This window comes from Grampus griseus (genome assembly GCF_964374135.1).
Source record: "Grampus griseus genome assembly, chromosome: 10".
In the NCBI taxonomy this organism is placed as follows: domain Eukaryota; kingdom Metazoa; phylum Chordata; class Mammalia; order Artiodactyla; family Delphinidae; genus Grampus; species Grampus griseus.
The window spans coordinates 20,879,334-20,900,326 of NC_139004.1; the positions used below are offsets into that span (position 1 = coordinate 20,879,334).

Genomic DNA, 20,993 nt, shown 5'->3' on the forward strand with positions numbered 1-20,993 from the left:
CCAAGAATGCCATTTATCAGAGTTGAGGAACCTTAAAGAATGGGATAGTGGCTGTCCCCAGACAAAGAGCGGATTTGCTTAGTACACTCAAGTTCAATCCCCCAAGCTGTACCCTGGCTGTGATGCAAACCCACTGTGTGTGCAGTATCCATCTGGGTCCCTCCAGGTCGCCCCTGTGGGACCTGATGGACAAGGGGATCCAATGCAAAATTGCTGCTTGATGTGCTGTGCTGTAATAAAGCCTCTTGTCTCTGACCTAGGGGTGTTGTGTCTACTGCCAGCAGCCATGAAAGACTTACAGGTTATCTTATTATCTTGTAAGTAGGGTAAGATCCCAGACTCTTCACAAACTCTGACACAAAGTGAAGAAGAAGGAGAAGAAGGAGAAGGAGAAGGAGAGGAAGGGGAAGGGGAGGAAGAGGAAGGGGAAGGAGAAAGGAGAAGGCAGCGAGGTGGAGAGGGAGAGGCGGGAGGAGGAGAAGGGGGCGGAGACAGAGAGGGTACAGTGCAGCATTTTATTCCAGGGAGCTCCTCAATAGCTGTCTGCCCCTCTTGGTGGCACTATCAGGCCTGGAATAAGTGTTAGGCTTGTCCAGCCTCAGAATCTCTCTTTCTTTCTTTATCTCTCTCTCTCTCTTTTTTCCTACACGGCATGATGAAATTTGCAACTCACTCAGATTTCTGCAGTGGGAGGGACTGATTGTAGATTGGGAATAATGCAGGCAGAGAGACCTGTCAGGCCACTATAGGGATTAGAAAGCTGTATAGGAGAAACAAAACTTTACCCTTTTAGGGTCTCTAGCTGGGCTTGAGAATTAAGTTGACATAAGACAGGTTAACATGAGAAAAGCACACAAATTTTATTTAATCTTTTTACATGTACATGGGAGTCTTCACGGGAAAATGAAGACCCAAAAAGCAGTTAAGCCTAAGTGCTTATATACTAGGTTGAACAAAGAGTAGTAACTGTGAAATAGCAATTAAAATATATGGGGAGACTAAAGGAAGATAAGGATTATTTTAACAAGGTCTGTTTGTATAGATTCTCTCATCCTGGACTCCCCATTTCTGGTGATAAGAATGTTCATTTCCTCCTGGTATAGGGATGGCACGTTTCACATGGGATAATTATCTGCTTTCGGGAAGAAAAGGGGAGATCACAGCCCCATTCTTTCATTAGCTGTTTTTTAAGCGCCTTAGCTCAAAATAATCCTTATGCCAAAGTGGCATATTTTGGGGCGGCATATTCTGCTCCATTTCAGCTGATATTCAATTTCCGGGGTGCCAAGATGTCTCACCATTTACGGCACACTCTGGAAGAGACGGCTCAAGGAGGATCTATGAACTGATAATGGAGAACAAGGGTTTGTTAATTGAGTGGAACCACAGAACAGAGGAATAGGACCCAAAGAAGCAAACTGAGAAGGATCATGGAGAACAATAGGATCTGGGTTAGGAAGAAAGGTACCACAAAACACTGTGAGAAGATTGTGAAGGCAGGAGTAATAAACAGGGTCAGATGTGCATGGTTTTGGCCATTCGAAGGTCACTGGTAACTATGCCAAGGATATATTTAGTGAGTGATTTGTGAAGACGTCATATAATCAGGAAAAGACATGAGGATAGTGACTCCAGATTACCCAAGGCTTGGAGATTTGATAAATGGAAAGGATCTAGTAATTGACAGAGGTATGGATTAAACTGAGAGACACTGACACATATTTATATGTAGATGGGAAAGAGCCAGCAGAAAGAGGAATAAAACTTTAAGCTGGGATATCACTATGATTAGATCAGGATGACCAACTAATCTATTGTGCAAATAAGTTACTGATAGTGGAAGTGGGCTCCATTAATAACTATCTTAAGATAACAGGGACAGAATGAAACTGTCCCTGGGTGTGTGTTCACCCACACACCAGGGTGTGTTTTCACTGACACAAACACAAAGCTTCTGGGAGTGAAAGATTTAGAACACAGGTGGCAGGATGAGCATGAGAAGGCCTGAAGAGCACCTCTTCCGCCTGATGGGAAAATGGAGAGGTAAGGATGCAGTCAGAGGTGGGATGGCCATAAGAAAGGTCACATTATCAACGTTTTGGAAACAAAGCATTAAGAGTGATGAACTGTTAGTCATGTTAAGAGTTCCAACGCGTCCTCAGGAGTCCACTAGATAAGACAAAATTTTACAATGTCTCTTCCACCCGATTTGAGTTCACTATCTATGGCTCCATCTATCCAGAGCTATCTGCGACGTTTTCTGTAGAAAGAAGGCTGCTTAAAGGCCTCAGGTGCCCTCTTCAGGACACTAAGTCCTGGTCACTGGGACATTCTGGACAAGTTAATTTAAATGTTTTGGGGGGTAAAATGAACTCAAACATGTTGAAATTCGAAAACTGATGCTATGTCAAATGCAATTCACTTCTGTTGAGTAAAAACTCCAGCAGTTCCACTGCACGATTTTGTTTTTGGCATGTCTGAGAGCCGCCATCTTGAGATGATATCTAACTCGGAAAAAAGACCAAAAAAACGCGACAGCCGGAGTCTACAAAGAGAAAGCGACTGCCTTAATTAAAATCGGCACCCAGTATTAATATAAAACATTAAATATTACCTTTGTTTCTCCTTTGTGCTAGTTAGCAGCCCTTCATGTGACCAAGTGGGTGGCCCTGAGAAGGGCCTTTTGTGAGTAAACAAGAGCTTCACAGCCGAAGACCGCAATGAAACTTAGCCGCCGAAGCCGTAGAGAGTGCGTCCCTGGCGTTTGAGCGCGTAAACCACGTCCATGGCGGTGACAGTCTTGCGCTTGGCGTGCTCGGTGTAGGTGACAGCATCGCGGATTACATTCTCTAAGAACACCTTCAGCACCCCGCGGGTCTCCTCATAGATAAGGCCAGAAATGCGCTTCACACCACCACGCCGGGCGAGACGGCGGATAGCAGGTTTAGTGATGCCCTGGATGTTGTCACGGAGAACTTTACGATGACGCTTGGCGCCCCCCTTTCCCAGGCCCTTTCCACCTTTGCCTCGACCAGACATGACTAACTGCCACTTCTAACCTCTTACAGCGCTTAACCCTGGGCTGCAGCCTCTTATATATCAGTTTTACGGACCTATTAGGAAACTGAAACGGCGGGGGCGGGAACGAGACCTCTGCCCCCGCCTCTTCCCTTCCTCACTGGCCGTCTGCTATTGCCTAGCAGGGAAGGGGGCGGGGAAATGCGACTCAGTATCTGTTTCCTGTTTCCTGGTTGGGGTCCAGAGTCGCTGGTTTTGTGGACTCTAGTCGTGTGCCTGTGGGTTTTCTCAATTAATATTGTACAAGTCTCCTCACCACTTTTATTATTTAACAAAAGGAGGCAGTACCGCCACATTTGTCTGCAAAAGGGAGAGAAAGCAGAATAAAATTAATTTGAAAACATGAAGATACTTTAAAAAATGTAAGTATTCTTAAAAACTCTAGTAATGCTTATTAAGTTTGGCTGATCCTGAACATTTCCGTTTGGCGAAGCGTTTACATAACCATCGTTTTTCAGCATTCCTGGTAAAGAGGGATGTCTAGTAAGGGGAGCCAACATTAATTGAATTTCCACTCTTTTCTCCCCAATTTATAAAGCATTATTTACATTGTGAGGATGAAGAATCCCAGGATTGAAGACCTAATCCTGTTCTAATAAATGGTATTGTGGGGGGTAGAACTGAGGTCTTCTGATTCTGTGGTCTTATGTCCTTGCCACCTACCACCGAGCTATGTCATTAAAGCATTGAAGATACATCAGGATGAATAAGTTTGCAAATTAACAGAATATTTAAAAAATAACAAAAGAGTGAAATACTGTCCAAGTAAAAAGGGTAACTGAAGTTCTACACACAGATAAGTATTGGTTAATAGACAAATGCCAACATTACTCACAGTCCACAAATTCACATTGAGTGCCTTCTATGTAACTACAGAGGTGATTTAAAAAAAAAAAAAAAAAAGCCTTCTCTGCTGGTGCTTACCATATAAGCGGTCAGAGGATTATTAACTTCCTTGAGTCACAAACTTTTTGAGATTTAGTTCAGGTGCAGTTACCTGTGGATTTAGACATGGTGATCTCCCCTGCTCTCCTTTTTGAGAAAGTCACTGAACAAGAATCATTGATTCATTGCATTTATTCATTCAACAATTTAGGGTCTACTATACGCCAAGAGTGGTGTACAAATACCAGATTTACAAAGACAATCACACATTCTTTTAAAGAACTTAAACTCTAGCTGAAGAAAGAGAAAAGTAAACTCGGGGTGAGGGGCCATGTAATCAGCCCACCATCCTCTAGATTCATCCTGGTAGTGATGGGTGGAGCAGTCATATCCCAGCAACATTAGCATCACCTGGGAGCTTGTTAGACATACAGAATTTCAGGACCAGTCCCAAATCTACTGAACTGATACGACATTTTTAAGATCCTCAAGTGAGTGGTTTGCTCATTCAAGTTTGAGAAGAATTGTTTTAGAGCTGTGCTTTCCTATATTTGTATTAGCTACTAGCCACATATGCCCATTTAAATTAATTAAAATTAAATAAAATTAAAAATTAATTTCTTCAGTCACTCTACCTTTAAGTAAGTGCTCAATAACCACAGGCAAGTGTAGTTGTTGTCTGTTCTACAGTGCAGATACGGAACATTTCCATCATTGCAATAGGTTGCATTGGGCTGTATTGTGATAGAGAACTTCTTCTGGAGAACTTGTAGCCCAGACTGGGAAAGAGAGTGTGGTAGGTACCTGAGAATGAGGCTTGCTGCAGGAAATGAGGATTGGAGTATTTCTGAGGTATAATAGAAATTAGTCACCTTCTGCGTGTACCAGATATTACAGATACACAGAGGGACATGTAAAAATGAAAGTGGAAGTTTGAGAGTAGCAGTGTCCTTTTTAGGAAATAAAATGAATAATATTGATATATAGTTGTGCTTGAAGGGGAGTTTCAAGTGGTAGAGTGTCCTCAGGTGAGACCATCTGATAGGAAATTAAAATAGATGTGATTTCTCATCACCCTTCTGAACACATTACATTGTAAAACAATGCTCTATTTGCTCTATAGCCCTTATTTTTAATTTGGCCTTTTTGGTATTTAGTCAACATAGTCACTCTTCTCCTTAAATGTTTGAAATTTACTGAATTTTGGAACACTTAAGTACAGCCCCTGTGGATTGCCCTGGTGAGCCCTACCTATCTCTTTCACAGTCATTTACTATGGTGAGTGGGGGCTTGACACCAAAATTGAGAGAACATGAAGTTGTGAGACATCCATCACTTGTTTAACTTTAGTTTTTCTTATTTATTTTTTACATCTATAAAGTAAAAATAGTTCAAATCTTAGTCTAGCAGAAAGTCAATGGTTTTAGAATATATACAGATTTAGGATTCAAAAGAAATACAGATAACTTTTTTGTGGGCTACCAAGTAATAGGTGAAACGTTTCAACTTTATAGTCCCATGGGGTGATCCAGCTTTCAAGAACCTTGTCCATGCTACAGTTAGAGCATAAATACCTGGATCTCAAGAGATAACAGTACCTACACACAGTATAGCTCCAACCTCCTATACACATCTAGGGCAGAACTTTTCAGGTGAAATCAAGTCTCAATTATTGCCCTCCAGGAATGGCAGAGATTACCTATAAACAATTAAGCAGATGACCCTGAGCCCCAATGCCTTCTCACTTATTTGGGACCTAAATAGCCATGGGAACCGGTAACAGTTGCACAAGAAAGAAATGGTGGCATCTGCTGTAGAAAGAACTTTTCACCTATCTTAAATTGAGTACATACAACTTAGGGAACAATTCCAACAAGTATTCAACAACTGATATCATGACTACAATGATCATCAAAATAGTAAAGGTTTAAAAATCTGAATTTTAATTTTATCTTTAGGTCTAGATAGTATTAGGCTCTGGGCTGAAAAGGAAAAGGGCGTTATATAATGTTTGTTACTATTGCTATTGACAGTGATGATACTGAGGATGACAAGTAGCCCCATCCTCCAGACAAATGTAAAATGCCTTCCCTGGGGAAATTGGAATGTTCTAGATCCAATCCTATAAGCTTCCCTCTTTATACACTGTATTTGTAATTGGTATATAACATGGTCTCAAGTCCCAGAGACTTAGTTACAGACAGTGCCAGCCAATAATGACTATTTAAAAACAAGCCAAGTCATTTTTATGGAATTAGTTCAGTGCAAAGAGATGACATCTTTTAAGTTGATTATCCTGTCTTGGAGTTATATGAAAAAATTCTCAAGTCACTATTGAATGTAGGCCAGAATAAATAGATTTTAGGAAGTAGGGGTATTTATTTAAAAAAAAACACAACACCAAAATAGTTTTCTTGTTTATTTATTTTGACAAACATGAGGTTTAATTTCAGTATCTGATTATTTGGTGGATATTAATTTTGTGCTTAATTATCCAATATTTATCGAATTCCATTAGCTCTCTGTGTTACAAAGAGATGGAGTAGGAAATCAGTCATGTTTGCTATGAAATATTTATTCAATTCCTTAGTGGACACATTCAGCCAATTAATTTAGGTCATGATAGCCTAGTTCATATTTTGTTAGTAAAAATCCCAGGGAAACTTATGAAGATTCAGTAAGTGAGTTTAATGAGAATTTTTTTTACTTTCTAGTCCTCTGTGTCCCTATTTGCAATGTTGAAAAAAGATAAATCAAATTTGTATTTTAAGTATCATTTTGAAATATAGGAAATATGTACATAATTCTGTGCTAAATAATGGAGGAAGAAAATCTTATGGACGGAATATCATTAGGCAATATACAATTTTAACCCACTTGATCTTACAGAGTTCTTGAGCTCAGAGCTGGTAAAATGATGTAGAACTGCCAATCTGTTGCTTCATGATTCACTTTTCTTCTTTGTAGATGGTGTGATTGATCTCTAATGCCCATTCTAGGTCAGAAAAATCTATTATACTAATTTTTAGAGCAGGTTGGTGACTCAATTTGGAGCTGTTTATCTAGAAAATAAATGGAGCAGCCTCACACCCCATCCTTCCAAAAATGTTTAAATCACCGAAACACTGGGAGCAAACCCAGTTTACACACTGGTCACTCAAATACTTTTTTAAAAAATCTATCCTTTTAAAAATACTTATCCATCTTGTACGTAGAATTTTCTACCCCAGTGCCAATTCCCAGTGCTTAGAGCAAACAAGTTGCAGGAGAGCTGTGCTATTGCTCCCGCGAAAAAACCGATTTTCCTTGTATATTTGAGTAAAAATGAGGTTATTTATATAAGGTTGAAAAGAAAACAATGTGTATGACAATGCCCTGGAAGAAAGATTTGCAAAGGAAGCAGAGAGAACTAGTAATTTTAAGGAAAATCTGAAAGTTGTCTCAATTTGACCGAAGTTTCCAAGGGAGTTGGGGGAATCAGGAAAGTTTCAGGGGGCCGGCTTTGAAACTAGGTATAGCAAATAAGGCAGGAATGAAGCCTGAAGAGTCTCGGATCAGTTTCCCCCAAATCCCTAATTATTTCGTGCCCAGACTTCTTATATTTTTCTTCTTTTTTAAGGGGCAAAAAACACAGCCATTCGGCAGAGCCGAGGAGCCCTTCGTAGCAGCGCGGCGCACGGAAAAGGCAACCAATCATCACGCAGCGACTCTCTATATAAACCCCCAGCCGGCGGTTCCCGGGACACGCCGTTCTGACAGTTTAAGCTTACTTTTTGTCTTTCCTGGCTAAACAGAAAAATGTCGGAGACTGCTCCAGTTGTTCCTGCTGTTCCCGCACCTACAGAGAAAACACCTGTTAAGAAGAAGACGAAGAAAACGGGCGCAGCTGCCGGAAAACGCAAGGCGTCCGGGCCCCCGGTGTCCGAGCTCATCACCAAGGCTGTCGCCGCCTCCAAGGAGCGCAGCGGCGTGTCCTTGGCCGCGCTGAAGAAAGCGCTGGCGGTCGCTGGTTATGACGTGGAGAAGAACAACAGCCGCATCAAGCTGGGTCTTAAGAACTTGGTGAGCAAGGGCACCCTGGTGCAGACCAAGGGCACTGGCGCTTCAGGTTCTTTCAAGTTCAACAAAAAGGCGGCCACCGGGGAAACCAAGCCCAAGGCTAAGAAGGCAGGCGCGGCCAAGCCCAAGAAGGCTGCTGGGGCAGCTAAGAAGCCCAAGAAGGCCACGGGCGCGGCTACCCCCAAGAAGGCCGCTAAGAAGACCCCTAAGAAAACCAAGAAACCGGGGGTGGCTGCTGGGGCCAAGAAGGTGGCCAAGAGCCCGAAAAAGGCGAAGGCAGCCAAGCCGAAGAAGGCGGCTAAGAGTCCGGCCAAGGCTAAGGCCCCCAAAGCCAAGGCAGCCAAGCCTAAAGCTACCAAACCCAAGGCTACAAAGGCGAAGAAGGCGGCCTCCAAGAAGAAGTAAATCGGTAGCGGGACGTCCTACTTTGCAAATCTCAAAGGCTCTTTTCAGAGCCACCCACTAATTTCAGATAAAAGAGCTTAGCTGGATATGTTTCCGTAGGTAACCAACAAGCCTTGTAATAAGGTAAAATTCTTTTTTAAACTTAAGCAATTTTTTTAAACTTGCCGCCCTAACGTGATTGGCTATGCGTCAGGGTGCGCGCGCACCGCCACGTACAAAGCTCTCCGAATGTTGTGATCACAGTCCTCTAATGAGAGTTTAGTGGCTCTCAAAAGAGCCTTTGCGGCAGATTCACTTGCCCTTGGCCCTGTGGTGGCTCTCGGTCTTCTTGGGCAGCAGCACGGTCTGGATGTTAGGCAGTACGCCGCCCTGAGCGATGGTGACTTTGCCCAGCAGCTTGTTGAGCTCCTCGTCGTTGCGGATGGCCAGCTGCCGGTGACGCGGGATGATACGCGTCTTCTTGTCACGGGCCGCGTTGCCCGCCAGCTCCAGGATCTCGGCCGTCAGGTGCTCCAGCACCGCCGTCAGGTACACCGGCGCGCCGGTCCCGACCCGCTCGGCATAGTTACCCTTGCGAAGCAGGCCGTGGACTCGACCCACGGGGAACTGGAGCCCGCCCCGCGAGGAGCGGGTCTTGGCCTTTGCTCGCGCTTTGTCTCCCTCTTTTCCTCGTCCAGACATGTTAGGAAAGAAATAGTGCAGCTTGAGGAAAGGGTTATTATAGTCTCTGGATGTTTCTAAAATTTCTATTCCCATTGGTTTGCAGAGGCTATTGAGAGAGTTAACCAATCAGAACGCACTTCTGGAGTTACTTGCATGGGCTCCAGGAGAAAATACTGCACCAATTAGAGGCTGAGATATTAAGACTTGTATTGATACATACTTGGAAGCAGTTGGAAAGCTTGGATTTTTCCGCTTGATAAATGTAGTCCTATTTGGGGGGAGTATTCATGCTATTGTTATTCTGCCTAAATCTGCATAATTGTTGCTACCACCCTGACACCAAGGGATAGAAAAAAGTAAGCTACCCCTGGCGGTTTATAATTTACCCTTTTCTTTGCCAGATTTTTTTCCCCCTCAGATGTTGACAAGATCCAGGGAGCTGGGTTGGTGGTCTAATATCTTTTGGTGAATAGGCAACAAACAGGGAGGCAGAAACAAGTAAAAACCGTTGATAAAGGGAACGAGATTGCTTAGAGAGCACCTTGAGCTGGGCAAAATAACCAGGGCAAAATAAATGCCTCTAGGAAGATGGGTTGACCTGATATTACATCATTTCCCCTTCATCCCTGTTTTTGTTGTTGTTATTTTCTGAGGAAGGCCACTCGATTTTATTGGCAAATCTTGACCAAAATCTGAGTTCTGCAGACCATTAGGGGGTTGTAAACATGGATGGGGAAAAATTACATCTTTATTTTACCAAACTCTAAATGCAGCTAAGCATTTCCTTCAAGTGTATCTGTAGGCAGCTAATCACAATGGATTTTGCAGTGCCTCTGACTTTTTCAACAGTGGCCATCACAGATGTTCTTGGATCACTTTGAAGATATTGCAGATATCTTGAAATAAAATTTACATCATTCTGATTCCTTGAAACTGACATTTGTTATTCCACCTCTTGTTCCTTGTTATTTGATGTGACTAATGAAACACATTTTACGTAAAAGAAATACATTTTGACAGCTGTATTTTAATGTGGCTAATTTTCTTATCCTGTATGCTTTAAGTATTTTAAAACATTGTATTCAGAAGATATTTGTTTACAGGTTTCTCCAGACTATCCATAGAGTCCACTATACAAAACAAGTCATGAGTCCCTGAGCAGATCTTCAGTGGCAAACACCTCATGGTTGAAAGACTTCATCTTATTTCTTTGTTTACAACATACCCAGCGGCCCCCGCCCCCCGCCCCCAGCTACACATACACACACACACACAACTTACTGGTTAATAGTTTATTAAACTTTACTATTTAAACTTTCTTTAAAAGACAAAAGGAGGTAGCCTGTGATTACCTTTCTAGCTTTTCTAAGCAGGAGTTCATCTTTTCCCCATCACAACTGTATTCCATACTTTCTTCTTTCTAGAAAGGGCCAAAAAACCCTCCTCTTAGAAGACTGGTTTGGTTGAGAAGGCGATTTGCATAAATGGGAAGATGTGAAATGGTTACTTAGAAGAATCTTTTTGAGAATAAGAGATTGCATCAAGGGGGAAAGATAAGGAAGGGGGAAGAGACCTGTGAGGTCTTTAATACCCAGAATGAGAGAGTTTGGCTTTTGATTATGAGTGATGAGGAATAAGTGTTATGTGGGAATGTGACAGTCAGCAAGAGTGGTTACTATATAGTATCTCTGTAGTTCGTTACATTTTACAAACCACTTCTATGCCTGCCTCACTATAAAGCATTTGCAGTAGGTATAGCTAAGCTGCTTGATTATTATTAGACTGCACCGCGTGGCTTGTGGGATCTTAGTTCCCCAACCAGGGATTGAACCCAGTCCATGGCAGTGAAAGTCCTAACCACTGCACTGCCAGGGAATTCCCTAAGCTACTTGTTTTAAAGTTAAGAAAATTGTGGCTTAGAAAGATGAAATGGCCAGAATCACCTTGTCAATAAATGGTGGACCTGGCTCTCAAACACAAGTTTCTTTATTCCTAGTGTCATTTTCTGAGCACTGCTGCCCATCTATTATGTCAACTGGAAAAGGAGTAGAGTTCTCTATTTCCTTTTTAGGCTCATCCAGAAAAAAATAACATTCATGTATTTCTATTTTAGGCCCTTTATGAGCTATCCAATTCACAATCCCTTTGGAATGCACCAGAAGGGATTAAACACGATTCAATCAATGCTCTTCTAGTTTTACACTGGTTTATGTAAATTAATATTCATATTCCTTTGCTTGGGACAGCTTCTAATTTACAAGGAAATCAGAACTTGTTTAACTCTTTCTCCATCTCCCAAAATTTTTGTTGCAGTTAAAGCAGGTTAAAATGAACCTCTCGGGATGGTCTTGATATTCTGCAGCAGGATGATGAGGGATCAGGAAGCTCATTCCTAGTCCCTGTATTTATTTCATCAGTAAACCACATCCCTAGGAGGGTCTCCTGAAACACTCATCCTTGCATTTCTTATGTTCTTTTGCTAAACAAAGGTGGTCTGTCAATCACAGTGGCAAAAACCCAGGTTTAGAAAAACTCAACAGATCTACACTTAAAGATGGCAAATATCAAGCAGGAGCCTGTGTGAGTAGTTGTCTCCAAAATATACCAAAAAAAAAAGAAAGAAAGAAAGAAAGAAAAAAGGACGTCTTAGCATGGAAGGTGTGAAGGGCATGTTCATATTTTCTTAGCTGCAGGAGGGTACTTATGCATATGGCATAGGTGTAAGCCAAAAGTAATTTGGGGGCCAGGCTGAAGTCGCTACTGTCTCCCTTCTACTTAGTAATTGCCTGACTCCTTTTAACTGGAGGAGGCAGATGGAATTCATGTCACTGTGTGGAGGCCTTGATTACTCATGTCACTCAGTCACTAAATCAGGTAGATGTTTAAATAAGTTTCAGTAACTGACAGTTTCTCCCCTCTCACATTCTCTCCTTATCCTCTCATACCTGGATGATTCCATTGTTTCTTAACCAGCATCCTAAACAGTTTCTTCCTAACTGGTTCTTCCTAAGAGGTTCTCCAGCCCCTAATTCCTAAATTCTGGTCATTCTGTCTTATAAAAATTGTCACTCTTGGGCTTCCCTGGTGGCGCAGTGGTTGAGAGTCCGCCTGACGATGCAGGGGGTGCGGGTTCGTGCCCCGGCCCGGGAAGATCCCACATGCCACGGAGCAGCTGGGCCCGTGAGCCATGGCCGCTGAGCCTGAGCGTCCGGAGCCTGTGCTCCGCAATGGGAGAGGCCACAACAGGGAGAGGCCCGTGTACCAAAAAAAAAAAAAAAAAAAATTGTCACTCTTGCCTTAGGTTCAAGTGAGAACTTTGTAGCCTTTTTTCATAATGATACATTCTGCTCACACTAACCAGCACTAATAACTGAAATTTACCTTTCTATTCCTTTTTGTTGTTGTTTGTTTTTTGGACAACTTTACTCATCTGCAATTCCTTCTCTCCTTCTACCTGGGAGAATCTTTCCAATTTCATCTCAAGTTCCAACTCCATGAGTAAATTCCCCTAATTAGAAAAATCTAGTTTCTCTGATAATGTGCTTTGATGATATTAATAATTGGGTACCATTATTATCAATGGAAAATTTATAATGCATCTATTCTTTTCTGTCATTAAACTAAACCCTAGGTCGTTAGTCTTCTTTATCTTGTTTTCCCACTACTCTAGGTGTTTTTTAATTGACTGAGCTTTAAAATCCTGTCAAATGGGTAGGATTACCCCCATAATAATCAGATACAGTGATTTTCTGTTTTTCTGTGGAAAGCTAAGGGTAATAAATCTCTCTGCCCCTTCTATGACCCTCCTCATGGCTTGATTTAGGCACTAGGTCCCTTACTTTCTGAGGTATGCCATCCAAGGTGTTGGGGCTACTAAAAAAAAAAAAAAACCTTTGCAGTATAAAAGTCTTCAGATGTAAAATATCAGTATTTACCTGTGTACATATGAGGTAGGCAGGATGTGGAAAAAGAATGGCATTTCTGAATTATCTTGATTTTTAGTTATCACTTCTATAAAATAAAGCTACTGGTCATTCAGAGATTATATACTTGTTTGTTTTTAAATTACATGTACTTATAGGCAACCAGGTAAGCCTGAAATGGTTATACAACTTAATTTTCCAACAGGTACAAATAAAATGTGACATGATTTAGATTTGTGATATTTCCCCAAGAAAATCAAAATTCATTAAAAAAAAAATCTCATGTTAAGCACTACCATTTCAATGTATGCCTTTAAAATTAAAAAAAAAAAAGTGTGTGTGTGTGTGTGTGTCTTAACAATCAAGATCATTGTTTGGATGATGGACAGAAAGGCTAAAAATTGTCCAAGTTAATGTTGTAATTTTATTGCTGTGCATCAATTATATTTCTGTGCAATTGGCTGTAATAATTGTAGCATAATAGAACACAGTTTTATATGATCCTGTACATTTTCAAAATACACCCATTTCCTTCAACATATTATGAAAATGTTAAAATAAACATATCAGTCTTCCTATGACAGCTCTTCCAAGGAATAAAGCCTCAGGGGTAACTGTTGAGGATCATACTGATGCTATTGTTTAATATAGCAATGCCAAAGGGAAAAGTTTTGGCTCTATCCTTTTTTTTATTATTATTTTTTATTTTGTGTTTTTTTTTTTTGGCTCTATCCTTTTTAACTGAAACTTTCTTAGTTTCAGTTTCCTCATCTGTAAAGAACTAATAGAATAATAATTATGTATATTAGTAGAGAACTATTGAATTTACCTTATATTTTGGAGACTTCATAGACTAATACATGACTTCTGGCCGACTCAGTAATGCAACCGCTCAATTAATGTTGATTATTTCTACGTGGTAATACTATATAGTATTAAAGTTACATGAACTCTATCAATCTTTTATTTCTGTAATCAGGAATAAACTGAATGGTAATTCCTGTTTGTTCAATAATTTTTATTTTAAATGCCACTTTGACTAATTTCCTGAGGGTTTGTTTTAGGCAGAGGACTGTTCTAGATGTTCTGATGGATTTAATAATACAACTAGGTGTTTTCTGTGCCCCCTTGGTCCTCATATCTTGACATCAGCCATCTGGTGAGACAGAAACAGACATTTAAAAACTTACTGTGCTAGAATCTCAAAGAAAGTACAGGATATGGGCAAGTACGTTCTAATATGGAATGCCTTTATGTAGCGTTACAAATATCTAACACTCCATTATTGGAATTATGAATAGCTAAACTTTTTTCCTTAAATGGGTCCAGGCTCCCCAGTTCTCAGCACCCGAGACTCAATGCCTGACACACTTCCAAGAACAAAGATTTCTTTTATAAAACCTTTAGGACTTACAATGGCTAACTTGGCCTGTGTATTTATTTACAGCTTTGTTTCTGTTAAATTTACCACCTCACCTCTTTCCTTACTGATCCTCAAGGGGAAACAGCCCATTAAAAAACCATAGATTAATAGAAGGATCTCAATTTTGTAGTTAAGGATACCTCACCCATCTTGAACCTGAAATTTGCTGAAGTGTTTGAATAGACATAAAATCCTTCCAAACGGTCTACAGTAACCCAATTAGTAACAACCTTTCACATTTCCAAATAACAGACTGTATAGTTTCAGAAAAAAATTCCTTACTTTTTTCCCTTCAGCTACCAGTTTAGAAATAGTGAAGAATTTGTTACTTCCACAAGAAGGGAATATCGTTTCAATACAGAATAACATAACACTGCTGTTTTGTAGGGATGAGAAGAAAGCGAAGACAATATTTTCTGCAATAGAGAACTGTCAAGCTTACAGCTGATTTTCATGTTTTACTGACAAATATGAGGTACTTTCATAAGATTTGATTTAGAGATTAAGATAGGGAATTTAGGAAAACAGAAAAAGACCCCTGTAATGGCGTCTGCTGAAAGGCTCATGATTCCTATTCGAGTTCATTCCATTTTTTCCTACTCAGAGACCCACCCAGCTGCCCCTGTTGGTTGCTTTGGCCCTTTGTAGAGAAGACCTGGTGGGTAGAGACCGCCACCAAGTTCTCAGGAGCTGTCAAGGTCTTCCCTTTGGTGATAAAGCTAATAACCTAAGCCTTGGCTCCGTTTTAGGGGTGGTCGTGGTATATCCGTGACAATTCTCAACAGGTCCTTGTGGTTGCTAGCGAGCTGGGCCTCACAATTCTGGTGAGCAAGGGAACCCTAGTGTAGACCAAGCGTTTAGCCACGCCTAAATGTACCAAACCTACACAAAATACACCAAACGGGAGTGTGCAAGTAAAGCCGTGGAGGCAGTTCCTACACTGAAAACTTAAAAATAACATAGGCTTTTTAGGACTTCCCTGGTGGTGCAGTGGTTAAGAGTGCCTGCCAATACAGGGGACACGGGCTTGAGCCCTGGTCCAGGAACATCCCACATTCCACGGAGCAACTAAGCCTGTGCGCCAGAACTGCTGAGTCCACGCATTGCAACTACTGAGTCCAGTGCTGCAACTACTGAAACCCTCAAGCCTAGAGCTCGTGCTCTGCAAGAGAAGCCACTGCAATGAGAAGCCCGCGCACCACAACGAAGAGTAGCCCCCGCTCGCCGCAACTAGAGAAAGTCCATATGCAGCACTGAAGACACAACGCAACCCCCCCCCCCAAAAAAAACCCACACCATAGGCTTTTTAAAGAGCTTAATTCCGAGACTCTCTCCACAAAGGTCTCTCGGGACTGCGCAAAATTTGTGCTCTTAATGACTAAGTACTACGGCACCTTTTATATGATCAAGTGATTGGCTCTGAAAAGAGCCTTTGGGTTTCAGTTATCACTCGATTAAGAAAGCCAATTTACGCCCTCTCCCCACGGATGCGGCGAGCAAGCTGGATGTCCTTGGGCATTATAGTGACGCGCTTGGCGTGGATAGCACACAGGTTGGTATCCTCGAAGAGCCCCACCAGGTAGGCCTCGCACGCCTCCTGCAGCGCCATCACGGCCGAGCTCTGGAAGCGCAGGTCGGTCTTGAAGTCCTGCGCGATCTCGCGCACCAGGCGCTGGAACGGCAGCTTGCGGATCAGCAGCTCCGTAGACTTCTGGTAGCGGCGGATCTCGCGCAGGGCCACCGTCCCGGGCCGGTAGCGGTGCGGCTTCTTCACGCCGCCCGTGGCCGGCGCGCTCTTGCGGGCCGCCTTGGTGGCCAGCTGCTTGCGCGGCGCCTTGCCGCCGGTGGACTTGCGAGCGGTCTGCTTAGTACGAGCCATAATGAGAGATTGCAAACACAGCTACAACTACAAGCCGTGCTGTTCTTGCTCATATTTATACAGGCGAAGTCCTCCTGATTGGTCCGAATCTTCAAATTCCGCGCCGTGAATTAAGTAACTGGATAGGCCTTGTGATTGGATACCAGGTCTCACTTTAGAAAATCTAGATCTATTGCAGTACGCTCTATATTTTCTCGCTTAAAGTCCTCCGCCATTTATTCACCCTGTATGTTACATGTTTTATATATACCTTAATTGGTTTTGTTTTAATCCCTTTGTTCGGGATTAAGTTTGGGAAGAGACGAAAATGAACGTTCCCGAGTTCTGAGCCCTTTCAAAAACTACGGTTTTGAATGTAATTGATCGAGTCCAGTTTCGTCACTTATCAAAGGTTCTGATTTTGAATAAACGTTTTATTTTAGCAATGCAAGCACCATATTACATAATTCCCAGCTCTCCAACAAACGCTGGCATCACTTCCAGACACTGTTCCTAGAAAACATGAAAATACTACCGCCGTTGAAATGTGACGATCCTTAATTCTTCGTAAAGCTTAAGTGTTGCCGACTTTGATCAAGCCGAACTGGAAATGCCAATGGCATAATTTTGAAAACATTTATATGTTTAGCTAATTTCTATGTTCTCTTTTCTAGAATTACTAACCCGGTAACTGAATTTTGGCAGAAAACTAGTCATAAATTTGTATCGGGCGTTTGTCTCTTTAGGTCCGGATCTAGAGAGAAACAAGGCTCACAAGTAGATACTTACGGACAAGACATTAATTTTTTGCCCTATTCTGAAAACGAAAGTTATTTTTTCTGATGGTGGGGGGTGATGTCGAGTGTTAGTTCCACTCAAACAGCCAATCAAAAAGCAGATTTGAAATCACCTTATTTGCATAAAAGGTTTCTACTGGCTGATTTGACCCAATCAGGAATTGAGATAGATTAAGCACCTATTTGCATAGAAGCCCTACAAAAATAGGCCAACATTGTAACAGGTGTTGTCAGTTTTCGTCTGTTTGATAACTTTGCACCATGCCTGAGCTGGCTAAATCTGCTCCTGCTTCCAAGAAGGGATCTAAGAAGGCGGTGACCAAGGCGCAGAAGAAGGATGGCAAGAAGCGCAAGCGCAGCCGGAAAGAGAGCTACTCCGTATACGTGTACAAGGTGCTGAAGCAGGTCCACCCGGACACCGGTATCTCGTCTAAGGCCATGGGCATCATGAACTCGTTCGTCAATGACATCTTTGAGCGCATCGCGGGCGAGGCGTCGCGCCTGGCGCATTACAACAAACGCTCGACCATCACCTCCAGGGAGATCCAGACTGCCGTACGTCTGCTGCTGCCTGGGGAGCTGGCCAAGCACGCCGTGTCCGAGGGTACCAAGGCTGTCACCAAGTACACCAGCTCCAAGTAAATGTTTCCAGGCGCTGTTAAACCCAAAGGCTCTTTTCAGAGCCACTCACACTTTCAAAAGGGGCTCTAATGCTGCATACTATTCGTTTCTAGAGAGAAGTAAGGTCAGGTTTGAAAATTGACTAATTAGGCATCTTTACCATTCTAATTTTTTCAGAAATCGGGCTCCTTTTACTGAGCAGAAATAATTTTAGCGAGCACAGAGCAGAGAAACGGTTTTATATTAAGAACTGAGAAGTCAGTTTTAGTTGCTGACCTATTAAGAATTTTAGCAGTCAGACCATCAAATGACTGTGAAATCTTTAGTTATTCATGTAATAGAGAAAAGGAAGGGGTAAGAAACCTCAAGTAGCCTGGAAATATAAAACCTTGATTTTTGATTACAGTTCTTGGCTGGCAGCCCAGTGAGTCAGTCAGTCTTCCCTTAAGGCTGATTGGAATTAGCAACAATACAATTTCAGCTACAGATTTTCATAATACCATGAGACTAAGGATCATACACGACAGGCTACCTGCAATGTCGATCAGAGCTCTTTAGTTGCTATCCTTATCAAAAGTGGACTTTTGATAAGTCCACTGTCATGGCCATTTCTCTGCTGGATTGGGGAGGGTGGGGGGGAGTTGCAGAGTATTGTGAGATCATAGATCTGAGTGTGCCCAAGATTCTTCTCTAAATGAACTCTTGAGTGGAAAAACTAGGACTCTGAGTTTATTCATTCATTCATTGAGAGCCTATTAAGTTTCTCAAAAAGTGACAGGTACTAGGGACAGAGCAATGAGCAGGATAGAAACAATCTCTCTCCTCACAGGGTACACTCTTTAGACAGTACCCAAACGAACAGAAGGGAAGTATCAGTCTAAATGTCACTTTAGCATTGCCAAAAGCTGAACTGACTCAACCTTAAATTTTTAATTTCCCTGGAGGCAGTTCTGGAAGGGAGGTGGAGTAAGAGAGATGGCAAGGGAAGAGGAGACAGTAAAAGAGAGAAAGGAATTACAAAAATGTGTGGAGTTCAAGTTTGTATTTGTGGACTATGGTTAACAACAGATGTTATATATTTACATTTTCAGGTTACCATGTTTTATCATTGGTCCACAAGAATTTTGTATTGGTCCTAGCGCTGTGACTTACTGAAATGTAGGATCTTACTGAAATGTAGAAAGGAATACTATACTAATAAATCTTGTCCATTATTCCTCTTAAAGATTCTCCTTAATAAGATTTCTTCTTTTTTTAATGTGCACCTGTATGACTTAGTATTAGATACCCCTAGAAGTGACAGACAGCCTAAAATAGTCAGTGGTTAAGCAAAATTAAAGTCTTTTTCTCTCTATGTAGCTCAGGCCTGGAATGGGCGCTCCACTCTCCTTAGGGAACTCATCCCTTTCTATGTATAAGGTATGTTCTCTCTATTATTTGAGAATATTCTCAAATATATTCTGCTATTCAATTCTACTATGGAGAGCCTACCGAGAACAAACTGGATGGATGAAATTCATAAATATTAAGTAGGTAATTCATAAGTAGGAAACGTATAAGAAATGTTGGATAGGTAAGCAAGGCATTTATGAGATACAAAATTCAGAAGCTGTATTTACTGTAAATCATTAAGTTAGTACCTCGTGAGATGTTAGAGGGAAAGTAGAGCTTGTGTGTGCTACATGGAGATATAAAGTGATGAAAGAACCAAGAAGTGCCAAATCTTTGTAAGACACTAAGTATTTATGAGTTCCCCAATATTTATGAGTTCTTAAACTGACCACCCACTGGTGACTCCCACTTTGGTACCATTTGCCCTCTACAGACAACATGCACATAAAAGACATGTTTCCTTGGTATGTCACTGGTGACCTCCCTAGATGGGAGGCTGTATACTCAGCCCTGCATCTCTCCAACAGAGCAAGCATGTGTTGGCTCCAAATCACTTCCATCTGCTGGACCCCTTTGCTCAAAGTCCAACCTAGTTCTCAGCAGAGAAGAAATTCAAAGGAAGGCAGGGAGTGAGAGGAGAGAGAGGGAGAGGGGAGGGTCAGAGAGAGATAGGAGAGAGGGAGGGGGAGGAGAAGGGGTGAAGAGGAGGAAAGGGAGGTTTCACATGAAAAGTGAAACCAAGGATTCAACTGATCTTTTGCAACCTATCTGAAATGTGTTCATTTGTCCAGTATCTTTTCCCTTGTTTCTTGCTATATATTTAAAATTGATTCAATCAAATTAATCAGGGAACTTAAATTGGCCAGTGAGACTTTATGTTCTATGACCTTGGAAATGGCCTGCCTGGTAGTGTATTGGGAGGCTACCACTGCATTAAGGTAATTTCTCACTTGTCATTCTAGTTGTCATTCTTAATAAGATATGGTCCCTGTTACCTAGGACATATAACATTGTCCTATAGAGCAAATAATGATGTATACAAATATAGAACAGTAATGAAATATGCTTAAAATTGAAGGGCTTTGAGGTTCACTACCTGGGCTGAAATTTGTTGTCACCATTTACTAGCCAGGTGACCTTGGGCATTACGCAGAATCACTCAGCATGCTTCCCCATCTGTAGAGATAATACAGTAACTCTTATAGGTGACTTGCTCAAGCATATTTAGTGTTGGGACTGCCCCAGAACTCTGTTGTTTCAATGCTCTGTCTACCACTATCAGGAAAGAACAGAGGACCTGTGCATAGTGATTTTAGAAAATACACAGGTTTTCTGGAAAGAGAATTAGAGCAAGTGTGGATATCTGAGGTGACAGATACATGATACTAACTTCAGGGCCCCAGTTCTGCACAGATAAACTCTATAAACCTTCAGAGGCAGAGGCACACTGGCTGTTAACCTCTCCTTCCTGAGCCCTCAGAGACCTTGTTTCCCAGCTTCCCTTGTAGTTGGGTGTGGCCTTCTTAGCCCACATAGCTGAGTTCCTAACAATGGAATGTAAATAAAAGTAAAGTTTGAATTTTCAGGTCTGGGGCATAATAACCTCCCACGAAGACTTTCCAAGCTCTTTCCCCTCCCAAGACAAAAGTGTTTTAGAAACAAAAGAGGCCCAAAATAGAGTTATGTCATCAGACCAAGACTTAATTACAGTTTTGGCTTCCCCAGAAATGAAATCTTAAACTAGTCAAACAGGAATTCCTGCTCAGCACCAGTCAGGTAATCAGCCGGACAGACCCCTGCCAACCCCTACAGGAAAGCAACCTTGCAATAAGCTACCCACTTTTTTTCCTAGTGTAACTTCCCTGTTCCTGCTCCCTTCTGCCTAGAAA

The 20,993-nt window shown here is 41.8% G+C and overlaps 5 protein-coding genes across 5 annotated transcripts; 2 read left to right on the top strand and 3 right to left on the bottom strand.

Annotated features, from left to right (window-relative positions):
- Positions 1-2,727: 2,727 nt before the first annotated feature.
- Positions 2,728-3,039, bottom strand: LOC309828540 (histone H4; the record flags this gene model as incomplete). Its single annotated transcript, XM_082663945.1, has 1 exon — positions 2,728-3,039. One exon carries the CDS (start codon positions 3,037-3,039, stop codon positions 2,728-2,730), a length of 312 nt encoding a protein of 103 aa, XP_082520071.1.
- Positions 3,040-7,761: 4,722 nt separating this feature from the next.
- On the top strand, positions 7,762-8,427 carry LOC309828591 (histone H1.3-like; the record flags this gene model as incomplete). The annotated part of the gene is made up of 1 exon (XM_082664033.1): positions 7,762-8,427. One exon carries the CDS (start codon positions 7,762-7,764, stop codon positions 8,425-8,427), a length of 666 nt encoding a protein of 221 aa, XP_082520159.1.
- Positions 8,428-8,718: 291 nt separating this feature from the next.
- On the bottom strand, positions 8,719-9,183 carry LOC309828618 (histone H2A type 1-like; the record flags this gene model as incomplete). Its single annotated transcript, XM_082664066.1, has 1 exon — positions 8,719-9,183. The coding sequence occupies one exon, from the start codon at positions 9,181-9,183 to the stop codon at positions 8,719-8,721; it is 465 nt and encodes a 154-aa protein (XP_082520192.1).
- Positions 9,184-15,904: 6,721 nt separating this feature from the next.
- Positions 15,905-16,315, bottom strand: LOC309828822 (histone H3.1; the record flags this gene model as incomplete). Its single annotated transcript, XM_082664390.1, has 1 exon — positions 15,905-16,315. The coding sequence occupies one exon, from the start codon at positions 16,313-16,315 to the stop codon at positions 15,905-15,907; it is 411 nt and encodes a 136-aa protein (XP_082520516.1).
- Positions 16,316-17,352: 1,037 nt separating this feature from the next.
- On the top strand, positions 17,353-17,733 carry LOC309828936 (histone H2B type 1-L-like; the record flags this gene model as incomplete). The annotated part of the gene is made up of 1 exon (XM_082664606.1): positions 17,353-17,733. One exon carries the CDS (start codon positions 17,353-17,355, stop codon positions 17,731-17,733), a length of 381 nt encoding a protein of 126 aa, XP_082520732.1.
- Between the last annotated feature and the right edge of the window lie 3,260 nt (positions 17,734-20,993).